The following is a 20,821-nucleotide window of genomic DNA, read 5'->3' on the forward strand; positions in this document are numbered from 1 at the left end:
CACAGTCCTCTTGGGATTATGGTGTCTTTAACTTTTTAAATTCTACTTTGTGTTAATATTGATCATTTCCTATAAGATTTAAGAATCTTGTAACTTTATAGTTTGATTTACCACCGCCTTTTCCTTGGTATTTTATCCTATATATCATTTATATTACATTTAGATATGCTGTAAATCCACAATATATTTTTGCTTTACATACTTAATGTGTATTTTAAAGAAACTAAGAGGAAGAGAAGTTTACTCACATATTCTCCACTTCTTCCAGAAATCTAAATCTCCATTTGGTATCATTTCCCTTCACCCTGAAGAACCTGTAGAGCAGGTTTTAGTTTTGTTTTATCCAAGTGCCTTTATTATACACCTGTAGTTTACACAGATTTGCTCTGCCAGAGATTTGGAGAGTTTATATGCAGACTTGGGACTCCCCTTCTGTGGCACTTCATCTCCCCTTATTTTCTAGCTACTGTGGTCACCCTAGTCTGTCCTTTGAATGCCTCAATCAACAGATTGGCAGTTTTCTTTGAATTTCAACTGTCCAACTGGTACCAACTCAAAGAGGACAAGAAACTCCTCCCTTCTTCTCAGTATCTTCTTCCCTCCAATATCTACTTGCTTTTGGTTGCTTTCTAATGTTTTCAGATGGTTGTTTTTAATATATTGTCAAGCATCTGTAATTGTTACTTGTCAGAGCATTGGTTAAATACAAGGTCTTCCACCATTAGCGGAAGTGGAACTCAATTTTTGTCTGTTCTAATACGGGTAATTTGAGACTAGTGGAGATCTTTGCTTACAATGAAGTAAAAACCGAAGCAGTTCACCAAACTCATCAGTACTGATGTTTAGAATGCTGATGTTACATGCCAAGACCAAAAGTGACTTTGTTTCATATTTAAACCACAACTCTGATATGTTAATTTTTTTTTTTTTTTTCATTTTCACCAGTTATGAAATTGGTACTGAGGACAGATAGGTTCACAAAGTCACATTTCTGGCTGGTGGCACAGCTGGGATTCAAATCTTGTTTAGTTTTTTCTTATTCAAGAGCCTACATTGTTAACACTGCATAGTGCTACCTCGTCCCTGTTTATTCTGAATTTACATGTAACTATATCTGTTCTAGCTGAAAATAACGTTGATAAAACAGAATGACACAAAAGATGAAATTTGTCATTATAAAATATGTTGTGTTTTAGGAAGTGGAAGTACCAGTATTACCGAAAATCTCTCTACCCATCACCAGTTCTTCACTGCCTACCTTCAATTTTAGTTCTTCTGTGATCACAACTTCCTCTCCATCACCCATTAGTCCTTCACAATCATTAACAAATAAGGTAAAAAAAACCCATTGTTCCATAGAGGTGCTTTTTGTTTTTTCTTTATTTTAAAAAAACTAACCTGATTAAATCAGTGCTTAATTTTCACTATGGGAATTAACAACTCAGAAATTTGAGAAAAACGGAAATAGCATTGGCTTTTTAAAAAAATGTACATCGTAATGGGAACATTCTTCAATTCTTATGAATGTATTGTAAGTCTGTTTTCAAACAATATTTCCATTGAAAATACTTTATTTTTGGTTAATAATGAATTTCTGCTTTTTTAAAAAATTTCTCAAGTAGGATTAACATCTTTAATCTGCTCCTAAAATTTGTTTGCTTTTTTCCTGACTTACTTTTTCTGAACATTTCTTATAGATGTTTATTTTTCTCCCTTAAGTAATTATCTCCCTCCAAGATCATGTATATTCCTCTTTGAAGAGGAAGCCAAATCTTATAACAGTTTCATGTTGAGTAGTTTTCAGAAATTAAAAGTGATTTTTTTTTTAATTTAAAAGGGAAAAAAATGCTTTTGGCTTCTTTGTAATTAATTTGCTTAAGGTCTATTTCACTGCCAATTTCTTTTTCTAAAAAGCTTTTTCTGTCATTTCTTTAATAATTTGAAAAACCAGGTACAAGTGACCTCTCCAAACAGCACTGGCAGCCCCTTGTTTAGATTTTCATCTCCAATTGTAAAATCTACTGAGTCAGATGTACTACCTCCGTCATCTGTAAGTAGCAAGCAAAGAGTGTTGCATATTGATTGATTCCAAAGGCATACTGTATTTTTAAGCTGTAATTTACCATTGCTGGTAAGAAATGCCATTTTTCTTACCAAAAAAATTCCAATGTACAGAAAACTTTGAACATCTATACACAAAATATATGTGTATATATATATGTATGCATCTTCTCATGTACCATTTGGAAGTTAGGATGGAGATATTTTGGTATCCTTAATTTTCTTTGTATCCCCTAAGAAAAAAGATACTTTTTGCATACCCATAATACAGTTGTCATACCCCAAAAAATGTAACATGATGTTAATAGTAACATAGTGTGCACATTCAGATTTACCCATCAGCCTCAGACTCTCGTTTAATTGCTGTTTTGTTTCTCTTGGTACCGGATCCAGTTACAATTAAGACTTAGCAACTAAGTCATATTGCATTAAGTTAGCATGTCTCTTGGATTGGCTTTAATCTAGAAAAGTTGGAAGGTTTTATGTGCCACTATATATTTGTTTCTTCATAGTAAATATTTTGAGTAAGAGTGGTATATAAGTTGGAGACTTCCTTGGTGGCCAGTGGCTGGGACCCCGCCTGCCAGCCTGCGGCCCCTCCACCCAGTGCAGAGGGCCCAGGCTCGGGCCCTGGTTGAAGAACTGGATCCCACATAGCACAACTGAAACCCAGCACAGCTAAATACATAAATACTAAAAAAAAATAGTACGTAAGTTTGATGTTCTAGTTGCCCCATCTCTATTTGGCATGTGTATCATTTAAATATGTTCAGTTCAGTTCAGTCACTCAGTCGTGTCTGACTCTTTGCGACCCCATGAATCGCAGCACACCAGGCCTCCCTGTCTATCACCAACTCCCAGCATTCACTCAGACTCAAGTCCATCGAGTCAGTGATGCCATCCAGCCATCTCATCCTCTGTCGTCCCCTTCTCCTCTTGCCCCCAATCCCTCCCAGCATCAGAGTCTTTTCCAATGAGTCATCTCCTCGCGTGAGGTGGCCAAAGTACTGGAGTTTCAGCTTTAACATCATTCCCTCCAAAGAAATACCAGGGCTAATCTCCTTCAGAATGGACTGGTTGGATCTCCTTGCAGTCCAAGGGACTCTCAAGAGTCTTCTCCAACACCACAGGTCAAAAGCATCAATTCTTCGGCGCTCAGCCTTCTTCACAGTCCAACTCTTACATCCATATATGACCACTGGAAAAACCATAGCCTTGACTAGACATGTTACCTTCTGTTTTTTTACTGTGTCCTTGGCTTGTTTTCTGTTACAACTAGATGTTCCAGATTATTTTGTAATTTCCCTGCCAAATGCCTGAAATCTACTCGATGTCCATGAAGTCTCATACTTTTTATTAGGAAATGGCATTTAGAAACCCGAAAGTGGGCATCAGGAATACATTATTATTTTATGTAATGCTTTGAATGAAAAAATGCTTTAGAAATTTAAAATGCTCTTGTTAAACTAGGACACATCATTCATTATAAGAAGCACACCGATTTTAGAGATTTAAAATAGGAAAAACTGTGAATCTTAGAATATGTGAAATCCAGTATACTTTTTTGACTTGAAATAGAGCTTTATATTTGATGGGTTGTTTGCAGCTAAATGGACAGTTAAAGGACACCTTCTCTCTCTACAGATTGGATTTACATTTAGTGTGCCTGTGGCAAAAACAGCAGAGCTTTCTGGCCCTAGTAGTGTTTCAGAACCAATTACAAGCAGTTCAGGTAAGACACTTTTTCTCATAATAGTTTACATAAAAATAGGTTAATATTTCAAATTACTTCTTTTACCTTTGGCCATTCTTGTAAATGCTTTTATGTGAATATAATTAGCTCCCTAAATGTGAATAAGTTACAGCTTGTGAAGGGGATGGTCACAGTAGCAAATTTATCCAGTTTAATCCCAAAAAAGTGACAGTTTATTATAAATGAAATCTCAGTATAGGAAATTCAAGGGTGTTCCACATTGTAATTACAGTGGATTCCATCTCTGGGTTTCTCTTGAGTTCACAAGCATTTTTATGCATAAGGATTATACCAGCCTCTGCAGACAGTAGTAGTACATAATTTCTCAAAAAATGGGCTCTTTCTCAAAAAATTATATATCTGAATAGATAATTAGACCATAGGAATTTGCTGTGGTGGTCATGATGTGTGCTCTCAAGTATTGGGTGCTTGGGGAATGAAGAATCATCTGGGCTAAACTGCTCAGGTCAAGAATTGAGAGGAAGGGCTTTTCCCCCAACAAACAGCAAATACAAGACAACAAGAGGAAAAGCCTGATGCACTTTGAAAATAGCAAATAATTTGTCATGAGATTGAGAGGTAGCTTTAAGTTCTAAAGATTCTTGAGTGCTATGCTAAATAATTGAATTTTAATTTGAATGATAGGAAAACACTGCATGATTTTTATACTCTGGGGGGCGGGGTGTGAGATGGTTCCTTGCAGTAACAGCAGTGTGTTGAGGGGGTGTGGGTGGGAGAGGGGCATTATGGGCTGAGGTATCAGTTATGGGGCTGTTGCCTTATTCAGAAGTGTTTCTTTGACTATCTGCTGAGTTTGGGAATCTTAAAAAACTAGATCTTCCCTCATAGATAGATTAAAAAAAAAAAAAATCAGAATATCAAAGAACCAGGACCCCTAAGCTGAGAAGATCTTTGGTTTGTATGGTCTGGAAGACAAGAGTATAGGTTCTGCAGGTAGCACAGAATAAGAATTTGACTGGTATGTTTGCAGTCTTAACTTCTGTGGAATAAAACAGCCCTGTGTAAGAGAAAGTAACAAGTATATTTCAGGTGTACTTAACATATGACTTTTTTTTCTTTAATGTTACTGTGAATTCAAGAAGGAATAAACCTATTCAAATTTCATTTTTATGCCTGATTATGAGGGAAAGGCATTAAAATGCTTCCATTTTTACTAATGCTTTACTAATCATCCCTGAATGAGTAAGTTTGTTAAAACAACTTTTGTGTTTCATTACATGTGGGGAAATTACTCAAGAGTTTTTAAGACGTGTATTTTAAGTAGTATATATAGAATTGTTCTTACATTGACACCTCTGTTTCTTACCACTTTGGTAAGCTGATTTGAAAAGCTGATTGAAAATTGGAAGTCATGGTTAATTACTGTATGATAGGAGCTAATTTTCACATTATCTTTTTCCATCTCTTTGAGTACGCTGGAAGAAATCCTTAAAATTTACCTTAAATTCTAAAAGCAATTCAATTTTGACTGTAAAGGAATATAGAATGTGATAATGAATAAAAGCCAATTTTTCTTCATTTTGACACAATTGTAAGAAGTAGGTATGGTGTTTTGGTTTTTGCACATTTTTATTATTGAGGTGAAATTGAGATAAGATATAATCATGGGCTTCTCTAGTGGCTCAGGGGTAAAGAACCCGCCTGCCAATACAGCAGACACAGGTTCGATCCTTGAGTTGAGACGATTCCCTGGAGAAGGAAATGGTGTTTGCCTGGGAAACCCCATGGACACAGGAGCCTGGCGGGCTACATACAGTCCATGGGGTTGCAGAGTCAGACGTGACTTAGTGACTAAACAATGACAGGAATGAAGTTGATCGTTTAAAGGGAAGCATTCAGTGGTGTTTACTACATGCACAGTGTTGTGCAGTCACCACCTTTAATTAGTACAAAACATGTTATCACTCCTGAAAGGAAGTACCCACTAACCAGTTTTTCTCCATTTCCTGTTCCCCCTAACTGCTGGCAACTAGTAATCCATGTTCTATTTCTGTGTATTCACCTGTTCTGGAATCATACAGTGTGACTTTGTGCATCTGGCTTCTCTCAGGTTTTCAAGGTTTGTTTGTGTCGTAATGTGTACTGTTAACATCATTCCTTTGTGGCTGAATGACGCTCCGCTCTTTTGATATACCATAACTTATCCATTTATTTGTTGGTGGACATCTGGGTCATTCCACCTTTTGACTGTTGTGAATAGTGTTGCTAATAAAGGTACGTGTACTTGTGTTTGTTTCAATACTGGCTTCGGTACTTCAGAGGATGTACCTAGGAATGGAATTGACAGGTCAGATGGTAGTCCTACATTTAACTTTTTGAGTAATTAATAAAACTTCTCAGCAGCCAGCCTGTTCACATTCCCACCAGCAGGACTCTCCACGTTCTCACCATGCTTATTCTTTTCCGTTTTTTGATGATAGCCGTCCTAGTGGGTATGAAGCGATGCTTCGTTGTGGTTTTGATTTACATTTATTTCCCTGAGGCCTGTGTTTAGTTTTCGTTTTTCTTTTTAATGGAGAAAGATTTATTGCAGGACCAAGCAAGGACGATGGATGCCTTGTGCTTTAAAAACTTGAACTCGTGTTTAGCATCTTCTCATGTGCTTTTGGCCTTTTACATATCTTTTTGGGAGAAATGTCTGTTTAAATCCTTTGCCCATTTTTTAAATTGGTTTCTCTTTGTGTTGCTGAGTTACTTGCCTTTTTGTATGGTCTGGATACTAGATCTTTATCAGGTATGTGATTTGCAAGTATTTTTTTCCTGTTCAGTTGATTGTCTTGTCACTTTCTTATGTCCTTGGATGCACAGAGATTTCTAATTTTACTGAAGTTTAGTTTTTTTTCTTCTGCTTTTGGTGTCCTAAGAATTCACTGTCATGGTCATGAAGATGTACCTCCTAGGTTTTCTTTTCAAGAGTTTTATGGTTTTAGTTCTCTTGTTTTGATCATCAATCCATTTTGAATTAATTTTTGCTCATGATGTGAAGTAAGCGTAGATAGGTTTTCTTGAACTGCTTTACCCGTTACTACTAAATTGGTGAAAACTTAAAAAAACCTGTTTATACTTTTGAAAATTTCAGGCATTCTCAGAAATAGAATAGTAGACTGAATCCCCAGATACACTTTACTGAGCTTCAGCCTTTGCCATTTTGTGACCAGTCCTGTTTCTCCCACCTTCACTCCTCTGCACACACACACACATGCAACCGTCAGGTAATTTTCAAACAATACTTCAGCTGTAAACAGAAACACTCCCCCTTAAAAATGTGTTGACAAAATGATTATCATACAGTGTAGAGTATTTTAAGCATAAGAACATTATACTGATTTTAAGTATATATTCATTTTAGCAAGTTTGGGAAACAAAAAGTAACAGCATTACTGTAGATGTAAACAGGCACAATCTTCTGGACTTTCTAACCTACTCTTTCCTGTAACTGTTCTGAGAATGATTTTTGTGGCTGCATAGCATTCCATCGTGTCAGTGTTCTGTAATTTATGTAGCTAGTTTATCGTGTATTTATCATTCAGGTTTTCAGCATAATAACTGACAGGTATTTTCCATCATAGGGTGAATTTTTAGAAGAAGTATCTGACTTAAACAATCATTTTTAAAAGCTTTAAACATTTTAAAAACTTCTAAAAACTATTTTTGACTGCCCTGGGTCTTCTTTGCTGCACATGGACTTTCTGTAGTTCCGGCAAGCAGGGGCTGCTCTCTGCTTCTCGTCTCGGTGGCTTCTCTGTTGGGGGAGCACAGGCTCTGGGGGGGGCGCAGGCTTCAGGAGGTGTGGTTCGTGGGCTTACTTACCCCAGGGCATGTGGAATCTTCCTGGACCAAGGAATCGAACCCATGTTCCTGCATGGGCAGGCTGATTCCTAACCACTGGACCACCAGGAAAGTCTGAATGTTGTTTTTAAATCAGTTTAAAGTTTCTGTATAATCAAGGCGTATTTCATACAGTGTTTGAGCTTGTCCCAGTGGCCATGTCCTCTGTAAGACTTGTTTTGATTTTCTTAATTACTGGTGAACTCATTGACTCTTACCATTATAGTGGATCTATAACTGACTCATTTGTAGGTTATGTATAGTTTATATATATATATTTTTACTCTTTTGGAGGAGAGATGTACAATCCTTTGTTGTTCATTATCTTTGGGTTATGGTAATTTTTTTTCTTTTTTTAAGAAGTTGATTGAAAGATCTTTCTAATGCATGTAACTTGCTTTTTCTTGTCATAATATCTTTTACAATTACAAAAATTACAGCTCAAGATACCACTGCAGTGAACAGTACAAGCTGTAAGAAGAAGCAAGATGAAGATTGCGAGAGCCCTTTCAGAGTGGCGAAAACCCTGAAAGAAGGAAGTGTCTTAGATGTTCTGAAGAGCCCTGGTGAGATGCCCTTGAGATAGTCAAATCTTAATTATAAAATCATGATTTCATCTCAGTATCGTTTGTTACACTTTGTTGTACTTCAGGCTTTTAAAAAATGGTGTCTTGTCTTTTGAATGTAGTGATAGTTCAGGTGTAAATTTTTTAGGCTAAAGACTTTAGAAACTATTCCTTTAGAATTTAGGAACTGCACTAAAATGGAATCTCTAAGAAGCAAGTATAGAAGAAAAAAATGTGAATTGCATGTTAATAGAGATGGACCAATAATTAGAAAAAGTAGATAAACTTGATGATATACCTGGACATGTCTCTCTCTGAGAGCACTGAACTACCTTGTCCTCAGATTACTCCCCAGTTGTGGTGTGTATATAACAAAGCCAAGTGGAAAGAAAACATTTGCTAATTGTAACACACACAGGGTGTGTGGGGGCAGGGGGAGGGTAGTACTGGAAAGGAAATAAGATATGAATGCTGGTGGGTAATATTTGAAGGTGATGAATAGAAGTAAGTGCTCAAATAGGAATGGGTTTTCAGTTTGAAAATCAGGATAGCATAATTCCAACTGGGATGTATACAATAAGAATATAAAAGGATTTATAATGTAGTAGCTCTGAAGTAGTTTAGATTTATCCAGTACGTGTGTTCATGCATAGGTGAATAGGAGTTCAGTAAGAAGGTTGGCTGCTGCAAAATATAGAGAGATTGGGGGGGAGGGGGTTGGTGTAGCTCCCATTTTATGGATTAGTATACTGCTTACTGGAGTCTCAGTATAGACGATTTTATGCAGTTACGGACAGAGCTCCAGAATCCTGTGCTGGGTTGAACCAAGTGGTAGTCAGAATCAAATGCATATATTATAGTCTATCATCGTAGAAGTTTCACTTTGCCTGGATCCATAATGCCCACTCCCTCTTTTAAACTGTTTCAGAAAGCAAAAACTTGGAGTAGTTATATGTTCTCTTGAGAGAAATACTAAAAATCCAAAAAAGAAAAAACTGTAACACCTTGAAGTGGTTGCTGTTAAAATTTTGCCAACTTTCGTGACTCAGGTTAATCATTAAACAGTACATTGTTGTCTGTTGGGAGTAACTGAAGTATGTGGAATTGCTTTGTCTTTCAGGGAAAAATAGCTCTAGGCTGGATTATTTCTTGGTGCCACTAAAAGCCTCTAACAACCTTCTGTATCATCTTTCCCTCTGTTTTTCTTTCCTTTGATTCTACAGTCTAGAGATTTTTTTGGTGTATGTAGAATAAAAGTTAATTGGTCCAAAGTAAAAGGATTGAAAGGTTGTTTCTCCAAATAAAGTACAGCTCGAGTGAGTCAATTAAATGATACCACAAACCTTTCCTCATTATTTCATGATTCTATGTGTATACCTTCAGTTCAGTTCAGTGGCTCAGTCATGTCTGACCCTTTGCGACGCCATGGACTGTAGCCTGCCAAATTCCTCTGTCCATGGGATTCTCCAAGCAAGAATACTGGAGTGGTTAGCCATTCCCTTCCTGGATCTTCCTGACTCAGGGATCAAACCTGGGTCTCCTGCATTGGCAGGTGGATTCTTTACCATCAGAGCCACCTGGGAAGCCCCAAGTCATAAATTAGGTATTGACTGAACTATCAATCAGTTCAGTCTCTCAGTCGTGTCCGACTCTTTGCGACCCCATGAATTGCAGCACGCCAGGCCTCCCTGTCCATCACCAACTCCTGCAGTTCACTCAAACTCCTGTCCATCGAGTCGGTGATGCGATCCAGCCATCTCATCCTCTGTCGTCCCCTTCTCCTCTTGCCCCCAATCCCTCCCAGCATCAGAGTCTTTTCCAGTGAGTCAACTCTTCGCATGAGGTGGCCAAAGTACTGAAGTTTCAGCTTCAGCATCAGTCCTTCCAAAGAAATCCCAGGGCTGATCTCCTTCAGACTGGACTGGTTGGATCTCCTTGCAGTCCAAGGGACTCTCAAGAGTCTTCTCCAACACCACAGTTCAAAAGCATCAATTCTTCGGCTCTTAGCTTTCCTCACAGTCCAACTCTCACATCCATACGTGACCACTGGAAAAACGATAGCCTTGACTAGATGGACCTTTGTTGGCAAAGTAATGTCTCTGCTTTTTAATACGCTGTCTAGGTTGGTCATAACTTTCCTTCCAAGGAGTAAGCGTCTTTTAATTTCATGGCTGCAGCCACCATCTGCAGTGATTTTGGAGCCCCCCAAAATAAAGTCTGACACTGTTTCCACTGTTTCCCCATCTATTTCCCATGAAGTGATAGGACCAGATGCCACGCATGATCTTAGTTATCTGTACGTTGAGTTTTAAGCCAATTTTTTCACTCTCTTCTTTCACTTTCATCAAGAGGCTTTTGAGTTCCTCTTCACTTTCTGCCATAAGGGTGGTGTCATCTGCATATCTGAGGTTATTGTTACTTCTCCCGGCAATCTAGATTCCAGCTTGTGCTTCTTCCAGCCCAGCGTTTCTCATGATGTACTCTGCATATAAGTTAAGTAAGCTGAACTATAGTAAACTAAGATTCCTAGAGGATGATGATACACTATAAACAAAACACCTTCTGTAGACTTTTAACTGGGTTGTCAGTTACTAACTGTGTAATTAGTACTAGAAATACAGCTTAGGTGAAAACTCATAAGTAGTTCTTGGATTGTAATAATTCGGAAATTAAGGTAAAAAATGTTTTCTCCCAGGAATAATATTACTAACAGCTATAAGTGTATCATGTTACTGAGTTGGCTGAAAAGTTTGTTTTGGGTTTTTCTGTAAGGTCTTACGGAAAAAAACCCAAATGAACTTTCTGGCCACCCCAATATTAATTAATGTTATTAATATTTATTAACAGTAAACAGGGAGACATTCTAATCAAAACATTAACTAATTTTTCCCCTCCCATGCCCCTCTTCCCCCTGGTTGTAGGTTTCGCATCATCGAAGGCAGATTCTCTCGCTGCTCAGCCTGCCACCACAAGCCCGGTAGTTCACACAAGACCAGCAATAAGCAGCTTTTCTTCTAGTGGAACTGGGTTTGGGGAAGGTTTAAAAGCTGGGTCATCGTGGCAGTGTGATACTTGTCTACTCCAGAACAAAGTCACAGACAACAAGTGCGTAGCCTGCCAAGCAACAAAATTGCTACCTAAAGATTCTGCTAAACAGACTGCAGCCGGGACACCAAGTAAAAGCGGCAAAGTGACTCTTTCCACGCCAGGGACGGCAGGCTTCGGAGACAAATTTAAACCAGCTGTAGGAACTTGGGATTGTGATACCTGTTTAGTGCAGAATAAACCTGAAGCGATAAAATGTGTAGCTTGTGAAACACCGAAACCGGGAACTGGTGTTAAGCGAGTCCTTACGTTGCCAGTGGCTTCAGAAAGTGCTGTAACTGTGGCTGCTTCCTCCTCCAGCTGCACTGTGACCACTGGTGCCTTAGGATTTGCAGATAAATTCAAAAGGCCCGTGGGATCTTGGGAGTGTCCAGTGTGCTGTGTTTCTAATAATGCAGAAGACAATAAGTGTGTGTCCTGTATGTCTGAGAAACCAGGTACGTTTATGGCTGTTTGGAATAATTTTGTTCATTACTTCAATAGAACATTTTAATTCGATTCTCTGTAAAACAGCTAAGAACAACCTCAGTATTTTAGGTGTTTCAGGACAAGCATTTCCTCATATGTCGTAATTTTCCAAACTGTCTTGAGATGAAAATGACTTGCTTGGAACTGGCACTGCATGTTCTCTTAAGCTAGGTTGTGTGTTAATCAGTCCAGCACTTGCTTTGACCTCTTCTTTGTTTGCACTTTTATTAGAAACTTCTGGCTCTTCGTGATCATTTTCAAAGTTGGCTGATACAGATGCAAAGGTCTTAGAGCACTCTTTCTCAAACCTTTACACAGAATAAAATACTACTCTGTCTCTTTTTCTCAAAGAGGAATTGAGGATGGCTAGTGGTCATTTCCACAGCTAGTTTCATTAAGGAGTAGACAGTATTGTGTTATCAGAAGAGTGTGGCTGAGTACTAATGATGATACCTGTACCTGTATGTGCTATCTGCCAGAGATCCTGCAATGATCATAAATTATTAAATCGTTAATGAAAAAATACTATTGGGCAGACAGAAAAATGGAGTTAGAGTTGAATTTTTCCTGTTTCTCTGTTCAATTTTGAAAGAGTTACTGAAGATTTACACTGATCTTTAATTCATTTGGAATTAATTCACTTGACTCTGATGTTTTTGTAATGCTATTATATAATTATTTGGTACAGATACATGGTAACATAGATAACTAAATAAAACATGTTACGAGTGTCCTGGGAATTATACCTCCTATTCTTATTGCATTATTGGTGGATGCGTGGTTTTGTGTCTACAATGAAAAGCTCTTGATAGCCTAGAACCCTGTCCTAACACAAGGGGTGTGCTATATTTCTGATTCCTGCTAGACATCTCTACAGGAATAAGATTTCAGAGTCTTTATTCTGAAATATCTTTCTCTTCCCATCTGGCATTCCTCATTGTCCCCTTAACAAAAAAAGAAAGCTGTTGATGGATGTCTGAGAGCAAAATTAATTGAGTTGATGGGTCACACTTATACTTTTGTTCAATCACCCAGTGGCTTTTTGGAGGATGGATTTGAAGGCTACAAAATTTGGAGACCAGAGCACAGATTAGAAAGTTGATCAATAATATAGATAGAGATAGTGGTGATATGTACTAATGAAATCAAATGGAGGGGGATAGAGTAATGTATTTAGTTGAAGATACATTAAGTTCAAGCTGCTGAAGTTGACAGATATGTGTGAGAAGACTTTTTAAGATATAAAACTGATTATATAGACACTCTGGACTGGAGACACAGATTTGGGAATCATTCGCTCATAATTTTCAAATAAATGATGAGAGTAGAGGTGATGTAAGGTGAGTGAGTGGAGCAAACAGAGAGGATAGCCTAAAACTGAACTCTGCTTAGCTTAAGAGAGTAGCAGGAATAGAACTTTGAAACAGTTAATCGAGAGGAAAGACAAGAACCAAACAAGAACCACGTGATACTGCTTGCTTCTTAGGAGGATGGGTTTCAAGGGAACCAAACCAGAAGTCTCAATAAGGCTATCTGTCCACTGGAAGCGCAGTAGAAGGGCCAGAGGAAGAGAATGGAACATTGCAGAGATACATCAGGGAAGAGTTGTCATCTCACCAGGCCAGCCAGGTGCGCAGTGGAACTCCCATCAAAGAGGTCGTGCAGAACTGACGCCCCGAAGTATGGGTCTTGGGTGCTAATGGGAAAGATTTTGTTGGTGATGAAAATCATTAGGGTAGATGAGAGCTTGTGAGAGGGCAGTGGACCAAAGACGGCAGGATTTTATGGGTAAAGTGGAAGAGAACATACCGGTAAACCACAGAGCAGGTACCTGGGAGGATGGCAACGGCTGGAGGACGTTGAGAGAAGTGGGGCTACCAGAGTGAATGGCTTTCCTTGCAACCCTGCATTTCTTCACGCAGCTGTGCCTTACTGAGCCATCCCTCCTACGCTGCTGCCTCTCCCACGAATTTGCTAATTCTGCTTAAAAGTGTAAATATGACCTCTGTGAATCCTCGTGTCTCGTAGTGATGTCTCCCCTGTGCGCTTGTGTAGATCGTGTGTCACTCCATCTTGGCGATTTATGCATTTATGTTTGTTTTACTTTCCCCTTTTTATACCAGAAGCACCTTTACAATCGACATTTGATTCATCTTGATATTCCCAGAACCTAAGAATATTATAGTGCTTAATCAATGTCTGTTAAATGGCTACGTTTTAACAAATGCCTTGAACATAGTAGATCATGTCTACTTGAATTGCAAAGTGGATAATAGAACACTTCTGTGTAGAAATGGTTATTTCAAAGTCAGAGATGTGTGCTTTGGAATCTTGAAACTAATATGGCCATGACTGTGTATTTTATGTGTTAGGCTGTTGCCTACGATTTATAACCTGTGTTTTATAATTTGTGATGCTTAACAAAATTTGACAAATATTATTAAGGAAAATTTAGTCTTTTATGCTCTGATCTGTGAGCATCATTAAAAAAAAAAAAAAAAAGCCATGGCTAGTCAACCTTGTGTTTAAGAGGACACTCATCAGTGAGCAAGGTGAGTGTGAGTTGCTCATTTATAAGACTAAAAGAAATCTGACATGTCTGGACCATTTTTAACAAAGTGATGTTTATATTTCTGGCATTTTCTTTATCTTAATAGGAAACACTTGATAAAAATTGTTCGTTTGGACTTACGTGGTGTCGTGGAGATCGTGACATAATGTAAATTAGAATTTTGTATTTTTACTTTGTTTTCTAGGAAGTTCAGTACCTGTTTCAAGCAGCAGCACGGCCCCCTCAGTCTCCCTGTCATCTGGAGGCTGCCTAGGTTTGGACAAGTTCAAGAAACCTGAGGGAAGCTGGAACTGTGAAGTGTGCCTAGTGCAGAATAAAGCAGATTCAACCAGATGTATAGCATGTGAAACTGTAAAGTCACACACAAAGCCCGAGTTTACAGGTGAGGTGTTCGTAAAGCGCCTCCTTATGAAGTGAAATGTTTGCACACAGCTTTGTTTTTAAAACCATTCTTTCTTGAAAATTCTTGTAAAATGAGGTGTTGTCCTGGACTTTCAGCGCATAATCTTGAAAATTCTTGTAAAATGAGGTGTTGTCCTGGACTTTCAGCGCATAATCTATCTCTGAATTACCATCTAGTTGAGTTATTTGGTGGTCAGGAGTGAGGATATACATTTGCTATTTTACTAGTTTTCCTTAGAGAAGGAAAATGCTTGTTGCAGCCCACTGAAGTAATGACATGACTAAGGGTTACAGCTGGTTTGAAGAACACTGCACTTAGATTTTAGGAGATAACTAAAACTCATTCTGTAACTGTTGCCTCATAGTCTCTTTCCTATTTTCCCCACTGGTAGTAATCAGTTCAGTTCAGTTGCTCAGTCGTGTCCAACTCTTTGCGACCCCATGAATTGCAGCACACCAGGCCTCCCTGTCCATCACCAACTCCCGGAGTTCACTCAGACTCACGTCCATCCAGTCAGTGATGCCATCCAGCCATCTCATCCTCTCTCGTCCCCTTCTCCTCCTGCCCCCAATCCCTCCCAGCATCAGAGTCTTTTCCATCACCTCTTCGCATGAGGTGGCCAAAGTACTGGAGTTTCAGCTTTAACATCATTCCTTCCAAAGAAATCCCAGGGCTGATCTCCTTCAGAATGCACTGGTTGGATCTCCTTGCAGTCCAAGGGACTCTCAAGAGTCTTCTCCAACACCACAGTTCAAAAGCATCAATTCTTTGGCGCTCAGCTTTCTTCACAGTCCAACTCTCACATGCATACGTGACCACTAGAAAAACCATAGCCTTGACTAGATGGACCTTTGTTGGCAAAGTAATGTCTCTGCTTTTCAATATGCTCTCTAGGTTGGTCATAACTTTTCTTCCAAGGAGTAAGCGTCTTTTAATTTCATGGCTGCAGTCACCATCTGCAGTGATTTTGGAGCCCCAAAAAATAAAGTCTGACACTGTTTCCACTTATTCCCCATCTCTTTCCCATGAAGTGATGGGACCGGATGCCATGATCTTCATTTTCTGAATGTTGAGCTTTAAGCCAACTTTTTCACTCTCCTCTTTCACTTTCATCAAGAGGCTTTTGAGTTCCTCCTCACTTTCTGCCAAAAGGGTGGTGTCATCTGCATATCTGAGGTTATTGGTATTTCTCCCGGCAATCTTGATTCCAGCTTGTGCTTCTTCCAGCCCAGCGTTTCTCATGATGTACTCTGCGTATAAGTTAAATAAGCAGGGTGACAATATACAGCCTTGACGTACTCCTTTTCCTATTTGGAACCAGTCTGTTGTTCCATGTCCAGTTCTAACTGTTGCTTCCTGACCTGCATACAAATTTCTCAAGAGGCAGGTCAGATGGTCTGGTATTCCCATCTCTTTCAGAATTTTCCACAGTTTATTGTGATCCACACAGTCAAAGGCTTTGGCATAGTCAATAAAGCAGAAATAGATGTTTTTCTAGAACTCTCTTGCTTTTTCCAGGATCCAGTGGATGTTGGCAATTTGATCTCTGGTTTCTCTGCCTTTTCTAAAACCAGCTTGAACATCTGGAAGTTCATGGTTCACGGATTGCTGAAGCCTGGCTTGGAGAATTTTGAGCATTACTTTACTAGCGTGTGAGATGAGTGCAATTGTGCGGTAGTTTGAGCATTCTTTGGCATTGCCTTTCTTTGGGATTGGAATGAAAACTGACCTTTTCCAGTCCTGTGGCCACTGCTGAGTTTTCCAAATTTGCTGGCATATTGAGTGCAGCACTTTCACAGCATCATCTTTCAGGATTTGAAATAGCTCAACTGGAATTCCATCACTTCCACTAGCTTTGTTCATAGTGATGCTTTCTAAGGCCCACTTGACTTCACATTCCAGGATGTCTGGCTCTAGGTCAGTGATCACACCATCATGATTATCTGGGTCGTGAAGATCTTTTTTGTACAGTTCTTCTGTGTATTCTTGCCACCTCTTCTTAATATCTTGTGCTTCTGTTAGGTCCATACCATTTCTGTCCTTTATCGAGCCCATCTTTGCATGAAGTGTTCCCTTGATATCTTGAATTTTCTTGAAGAGATCTCTAGTCTTTCCCATTCTGTTGTTTTCCTCTATTTCTTTGCATTGATCATTGAGGAAGGCTTCCTTATCTCTTTTTGCTATTCTTTGGAACTCTGCATTCAGATGGGAATATCTTTCCTTTTCTCCTTTGCTTTTCACTTCTCTTCTTTTCACAGCTATTTGTAAGACCTCCTCAGATAGCCATTTTGCTTTTTTGCATTTCTTTTCCATGGGGATGGTCTTGATCCTGTCTCCTGTACAGTGTCATGAACCTCATTCCATAGTTCATCAGGCACTCTTATCTATCAGATCTAGGCCCTTAAATCTATTTCTCACTTCCACTGTATAATCATAAGGGATTTGATTTAGGTCATACCTGAATGGTCTAGTGGTTTTCCCTACTTTCTTCAATTTAAGTCTGAATTTGGCAATAAGGAATTCATGGTCTGAGCCACAGTCAGCTCCTGGTCTTGTTTTTGCTGACTGTATAGAGCTTCTCCATCTTTGGCTGCAAAGAATATAATTTCAGTGCTGACCATCTGGTAATGTCCATGTGTAGAGTCTTCTCTTGTGTTGTTGGAAGAGGGTGTTTGCTATGACCACTGCATTTTCTTGGCAGAACTCTATTAGTCTTTGCCCTCCTTCATTCCATATTCCAAGGCCAAATTTGCCTGTTACTCCAGGTGTTTCTTGACTTCCTACTTTTGCATTCCAGTCCCCTATAATGAAAAGGACATCTTTTTTGGGTGTTAGTTCTAAAAGGTCTTGTAGGTCTTCATAGAACCATTCAACTTCAGCTTCTTCAGCGTTACTGCTTGGGGCATAGGCTTGGATCACCGTGGTATTGAATGGTTTGCCTTGGAAACGAACAGAGATCATTCTGTCGTTTTTCAGACTGCATCCAAGTACTGCATTTTGGACTCTTGTTGACCATGATGGCTACTCCATTTCTTCTGAGGGATTCCTGCCCGCAGTAGTAGATATAATGGTCATCTGAGTTAAATTCACCCATTCCAGTCCATTTTAGTTCTCTGATTCCTAGAATGTTGACATTCACTCTTGCCATCTCTTGTTTGACTACTTCCAATTTGCCTTGATTCATGGACCTGACATTCCAGGTTCCTATGCAATATTGCTCTTTACAGCATTGGACCTTGCTTCTATCACCAGTCGCATCCACAACTGGGTGTTGTTTTTGCTTTGGTTCCATCCCTTCATTCTTTCTGGAGTTATTTTTCCACTGATCTCCAGTAGCATGTTGGGCACCTACCGACCTGGGGAGTTTCTCTTTCAGTATCCTATCATTTTGCCTTTTCATACTGTTCATGGGGTTCTCAAGGCAAGAATACTGAAGTGGTTTGCCATTCCCTTCTCCAGTGGACCACATTCTGTCAGATCTCTCCACCATGACCCACCTGTCTTGGGTTGTCCCACAGGCATGGCTTAGTTTCATTGAGTTAGACAAGGCTGTGGTCCTAGTGTGATTAGATTGACTAGTTTTCTGTGAGTATGGTTTCAGTGTGTCTGCCCTCTGATGCACTCTTGCAACACCCACCGTCTTACTTGGGTTTCTCTTACCTTGGGCGTGTGGTATCTCTTCACGGCTACTCCAACAAAGTGCAGCTGCTGCTCCTTACCTTGGACGAGGGGTATCTCCTCACCGCCGCCCTTCCTGACCTTCAATGTGGGATAGCTCCTCTAGGCCCTCCTGTGCCCATGCAGCCACCACTCCTTGGATGTAATCACCATACCTTAAACCTTCTTTCTGAGGCAGAAGTGCCTTTGAACTCCTTTGAGGCAGAGGTGATAATTAGTTAATTATTGTCTTAGACCCCTTTATTTTTTCGCTTTCTGTCTGATGTCACGTAAGGCATTTTCAAGCCCATGTGGAGGTAGCCATTTGATCTTGAGATGCTGATGTAATTTTTCAAGTAAGTTGCTTAGGGAAAGAAAGGTGGGTGGGTAACCATTAAAGGAAAGGAAATCTGAAGACAAGTGCCTTTTACAAGTGCTTGGCTGTTACTTGTCAATTTACATGTGGGTAAGTGGGAACAGTGCATAAATCCCTTGGTACCGTTCACTGATCTCTGTGGAGCAGTCAGGTGCTTAATTTCTAGTTTATTCTGCTACAGAAAAGCATTCTGAAACTAAGACTTTGATCTTGTCATTATAGTATTTGTATCTTTTAAAATACTGCTTCCACTCATACAATTCTGGTTCTTTCATGCTAAATACTTGAGCTCTTAAGTAAATAACACATTTACAAGATTTAAGAAGCAAGTTATGACAGGACTCACAGTGAAAGGTCTGTCTCTTGTCCTCATTGGCTCGTTTTCCATCCTTCCTGCCCCACCAACGGCAGTAGTCATCTTTGGTTAGTTTATTGTATCTCTTCCAACGTCTCTTTATGCACATCACAAGCAAATGTACTTCTCTTCTCTGTATTTTTACTTCTCTCTACCTTGTTAGGAAAGGTTGTAGGCACCATCACCTTTCTGCACCCTTGCCATTGCCAAGATGAGCTCGGACGTGTCTTAGTTCTTCATTTACAGCTGCCTGGGTGGCGCATGGCATTTTACATACTGTGAGTTTATCATTCAAATAGACTCAGCTGTAGACTTGCTGGGTCAAAGGTTCCTGTGTTTGTAATTTAGGGTAAATGTTGACAAGTTGCTTCCCGCCGACTTGGTGGTGATTTGCACATCCACATGCCATATCAAGACTGTCTGTTCCTCCTGGTCTCATCCCCAGCACTGGTTTATCAAACATGTTTGATCTCTGTCAGTCTGATGGATGAAATGTGGCTGTGAGGCTCGACATGTACTTCTTATGCTGAAGGAGGGGCAGCTTGGTTCGTGTTCACTGTCATTGTTAAACTAATGCTCTTTGAAGTAGGCCTGGTCTGAGCTGTTCTTGTCTCCTCCTGCTTTTCAAGGTTGACATTTTGTTTGACTGAATGGTATTTAGTAATATTAATCCAGTGTCCGTGTGGTGTCTTTATGTTTTTGAAGGCTTCGGCACATCTTCCTCATCTTCGAACACAGCAACCTCATCCTTCAAGTTTGGCATCCCATCACCCTCTTCTGGGCCCTCTCAGACGTTAGCCAACACTGGGAACTTTAAATTTGGAGATCAAGGAGGCTTCAAAATTGGCGTGTCATCAGATTTGGGGTCTGCAAACCCCTTGAGTGAAGGCTTCAAATTTTCTAAACCCATAGGAGATTTTAAATTTGGAGTTTCATCTGATTCTAAACCTGAAGAAGTCAAAAAAGACAGTAAAAATGACAGTAATTTTAAGTTTGGACTTTCTTCTGGTTTAAGCAATCCACCTCCTTTAGCTCCATTTCAGTTTGGGGTGTCTAGTCTTGGGCAGCAAGAAAAGAAAGAAGAACTGCCTAAATCCTCATCGACGGGCTTTAGCTTTGGTTCAGGTGTCATTAACCCTCCCCCCACTGCTGCTGCTGACACCGCGGTGACCTCTGAGAGCAAGAGTGGCTTCAGTTTTGGAACCACAGACACCAAGAGTGTCTCTGTGGCTCCTTTCACGTGTCAGACTTCAGAAGCAAAAAAGGAAGAAACGCCTGCTACCAAAGGAGGGTTCGCTTTTGGCAGCGTGGACCCTACCCCTCTGCCGTCAGCCTCATTATTTGTTTTGGGAAGGACAGAAGAGAAACAGCAAGAGCCTGTCACTTCTACATCTCTCGTGTTTGGGAAGAAAGCTGACAATGAAGAGCCGAAGTGCCCACCGGTGTTTTCCTTTGGGAATTCAGAGCAAACCAAAGACGAGGGCTCTTCCAAGTCAACCTTCAGTTTCAGTGTGGTGAAACCATCTGAAAAGGAATCCGAGCAGCCAGCAAAGCCCGCTTTTGCTTTTGGCGCTCAAACCAGTACTGCAGCTGGTAAGCATTAAACCTTTTTTTTTTTTTTTTAACAAGGTGTCGACAAATGCAGCAAGTCAAGGG

General features: G+C 39.7%; 1 protein-coding gene across 5 annotated transcripts in view; it reads left to right on the forward strand.

The window, feature by feature from the left end:
- NUP153 (nucleoporin 153) overlaps positions 1-20,821 on the forward strand; it is an 81,686-nt gene that overhangs the window by 46,001 nt on the left and 14,864 nt on the right. For 4 of the 5 annotated variants that reach the window (XM_086370166.1, XM_086370164.1, XM_086370163.1 and 1 more), the window contains 7 exons: positions 1,197-1,334; positions 1,952-2,050; positions 3,706-3,793; positions 8,104-8,229; positions 11,151-11,771; positions 14,559-14,756; positions 19,871-20,758. In XM_086370166.1, the coding sequence (XP_086226292.1) occupies positions 1,197-1,334; positions 1,952-2,050; positions 3,706-3,793; positions 8,104-8,229; positions 11,151-11,771; positions 14,559-14,756; positions 19,871-20,758 (2,158 nt within the window). Of the gene's footprint in view, positions 1-1,196; positions 1,335-1,951; positions 2,051-3,705; positions 3,794-8,103; positions 8,230-11,150; positions 11,772-14,558; positions 14,853-14,903; positions 20,759-20,821 lie in introns of those variants that run through there. The other variant, XR_015152485.1, reaches the window with a different exon arrangement.

The sequence above is a fragment of the Bos grunniens genome, chromosome 23 (assembly GCF_055505025.1).
Source record: "Bos grunniens cultivar Pamir isolate PY7600 chromosome 23, Bosgru_T2T1.0, whole genome shotgun sequence".
NCBI classification, from domain to species: domain Eukaryota; kingdom Metazoa; phylum Chordata; class Mammalia; order Artiodactyla; family Bovidae; genus Bos; species Bos grunniens.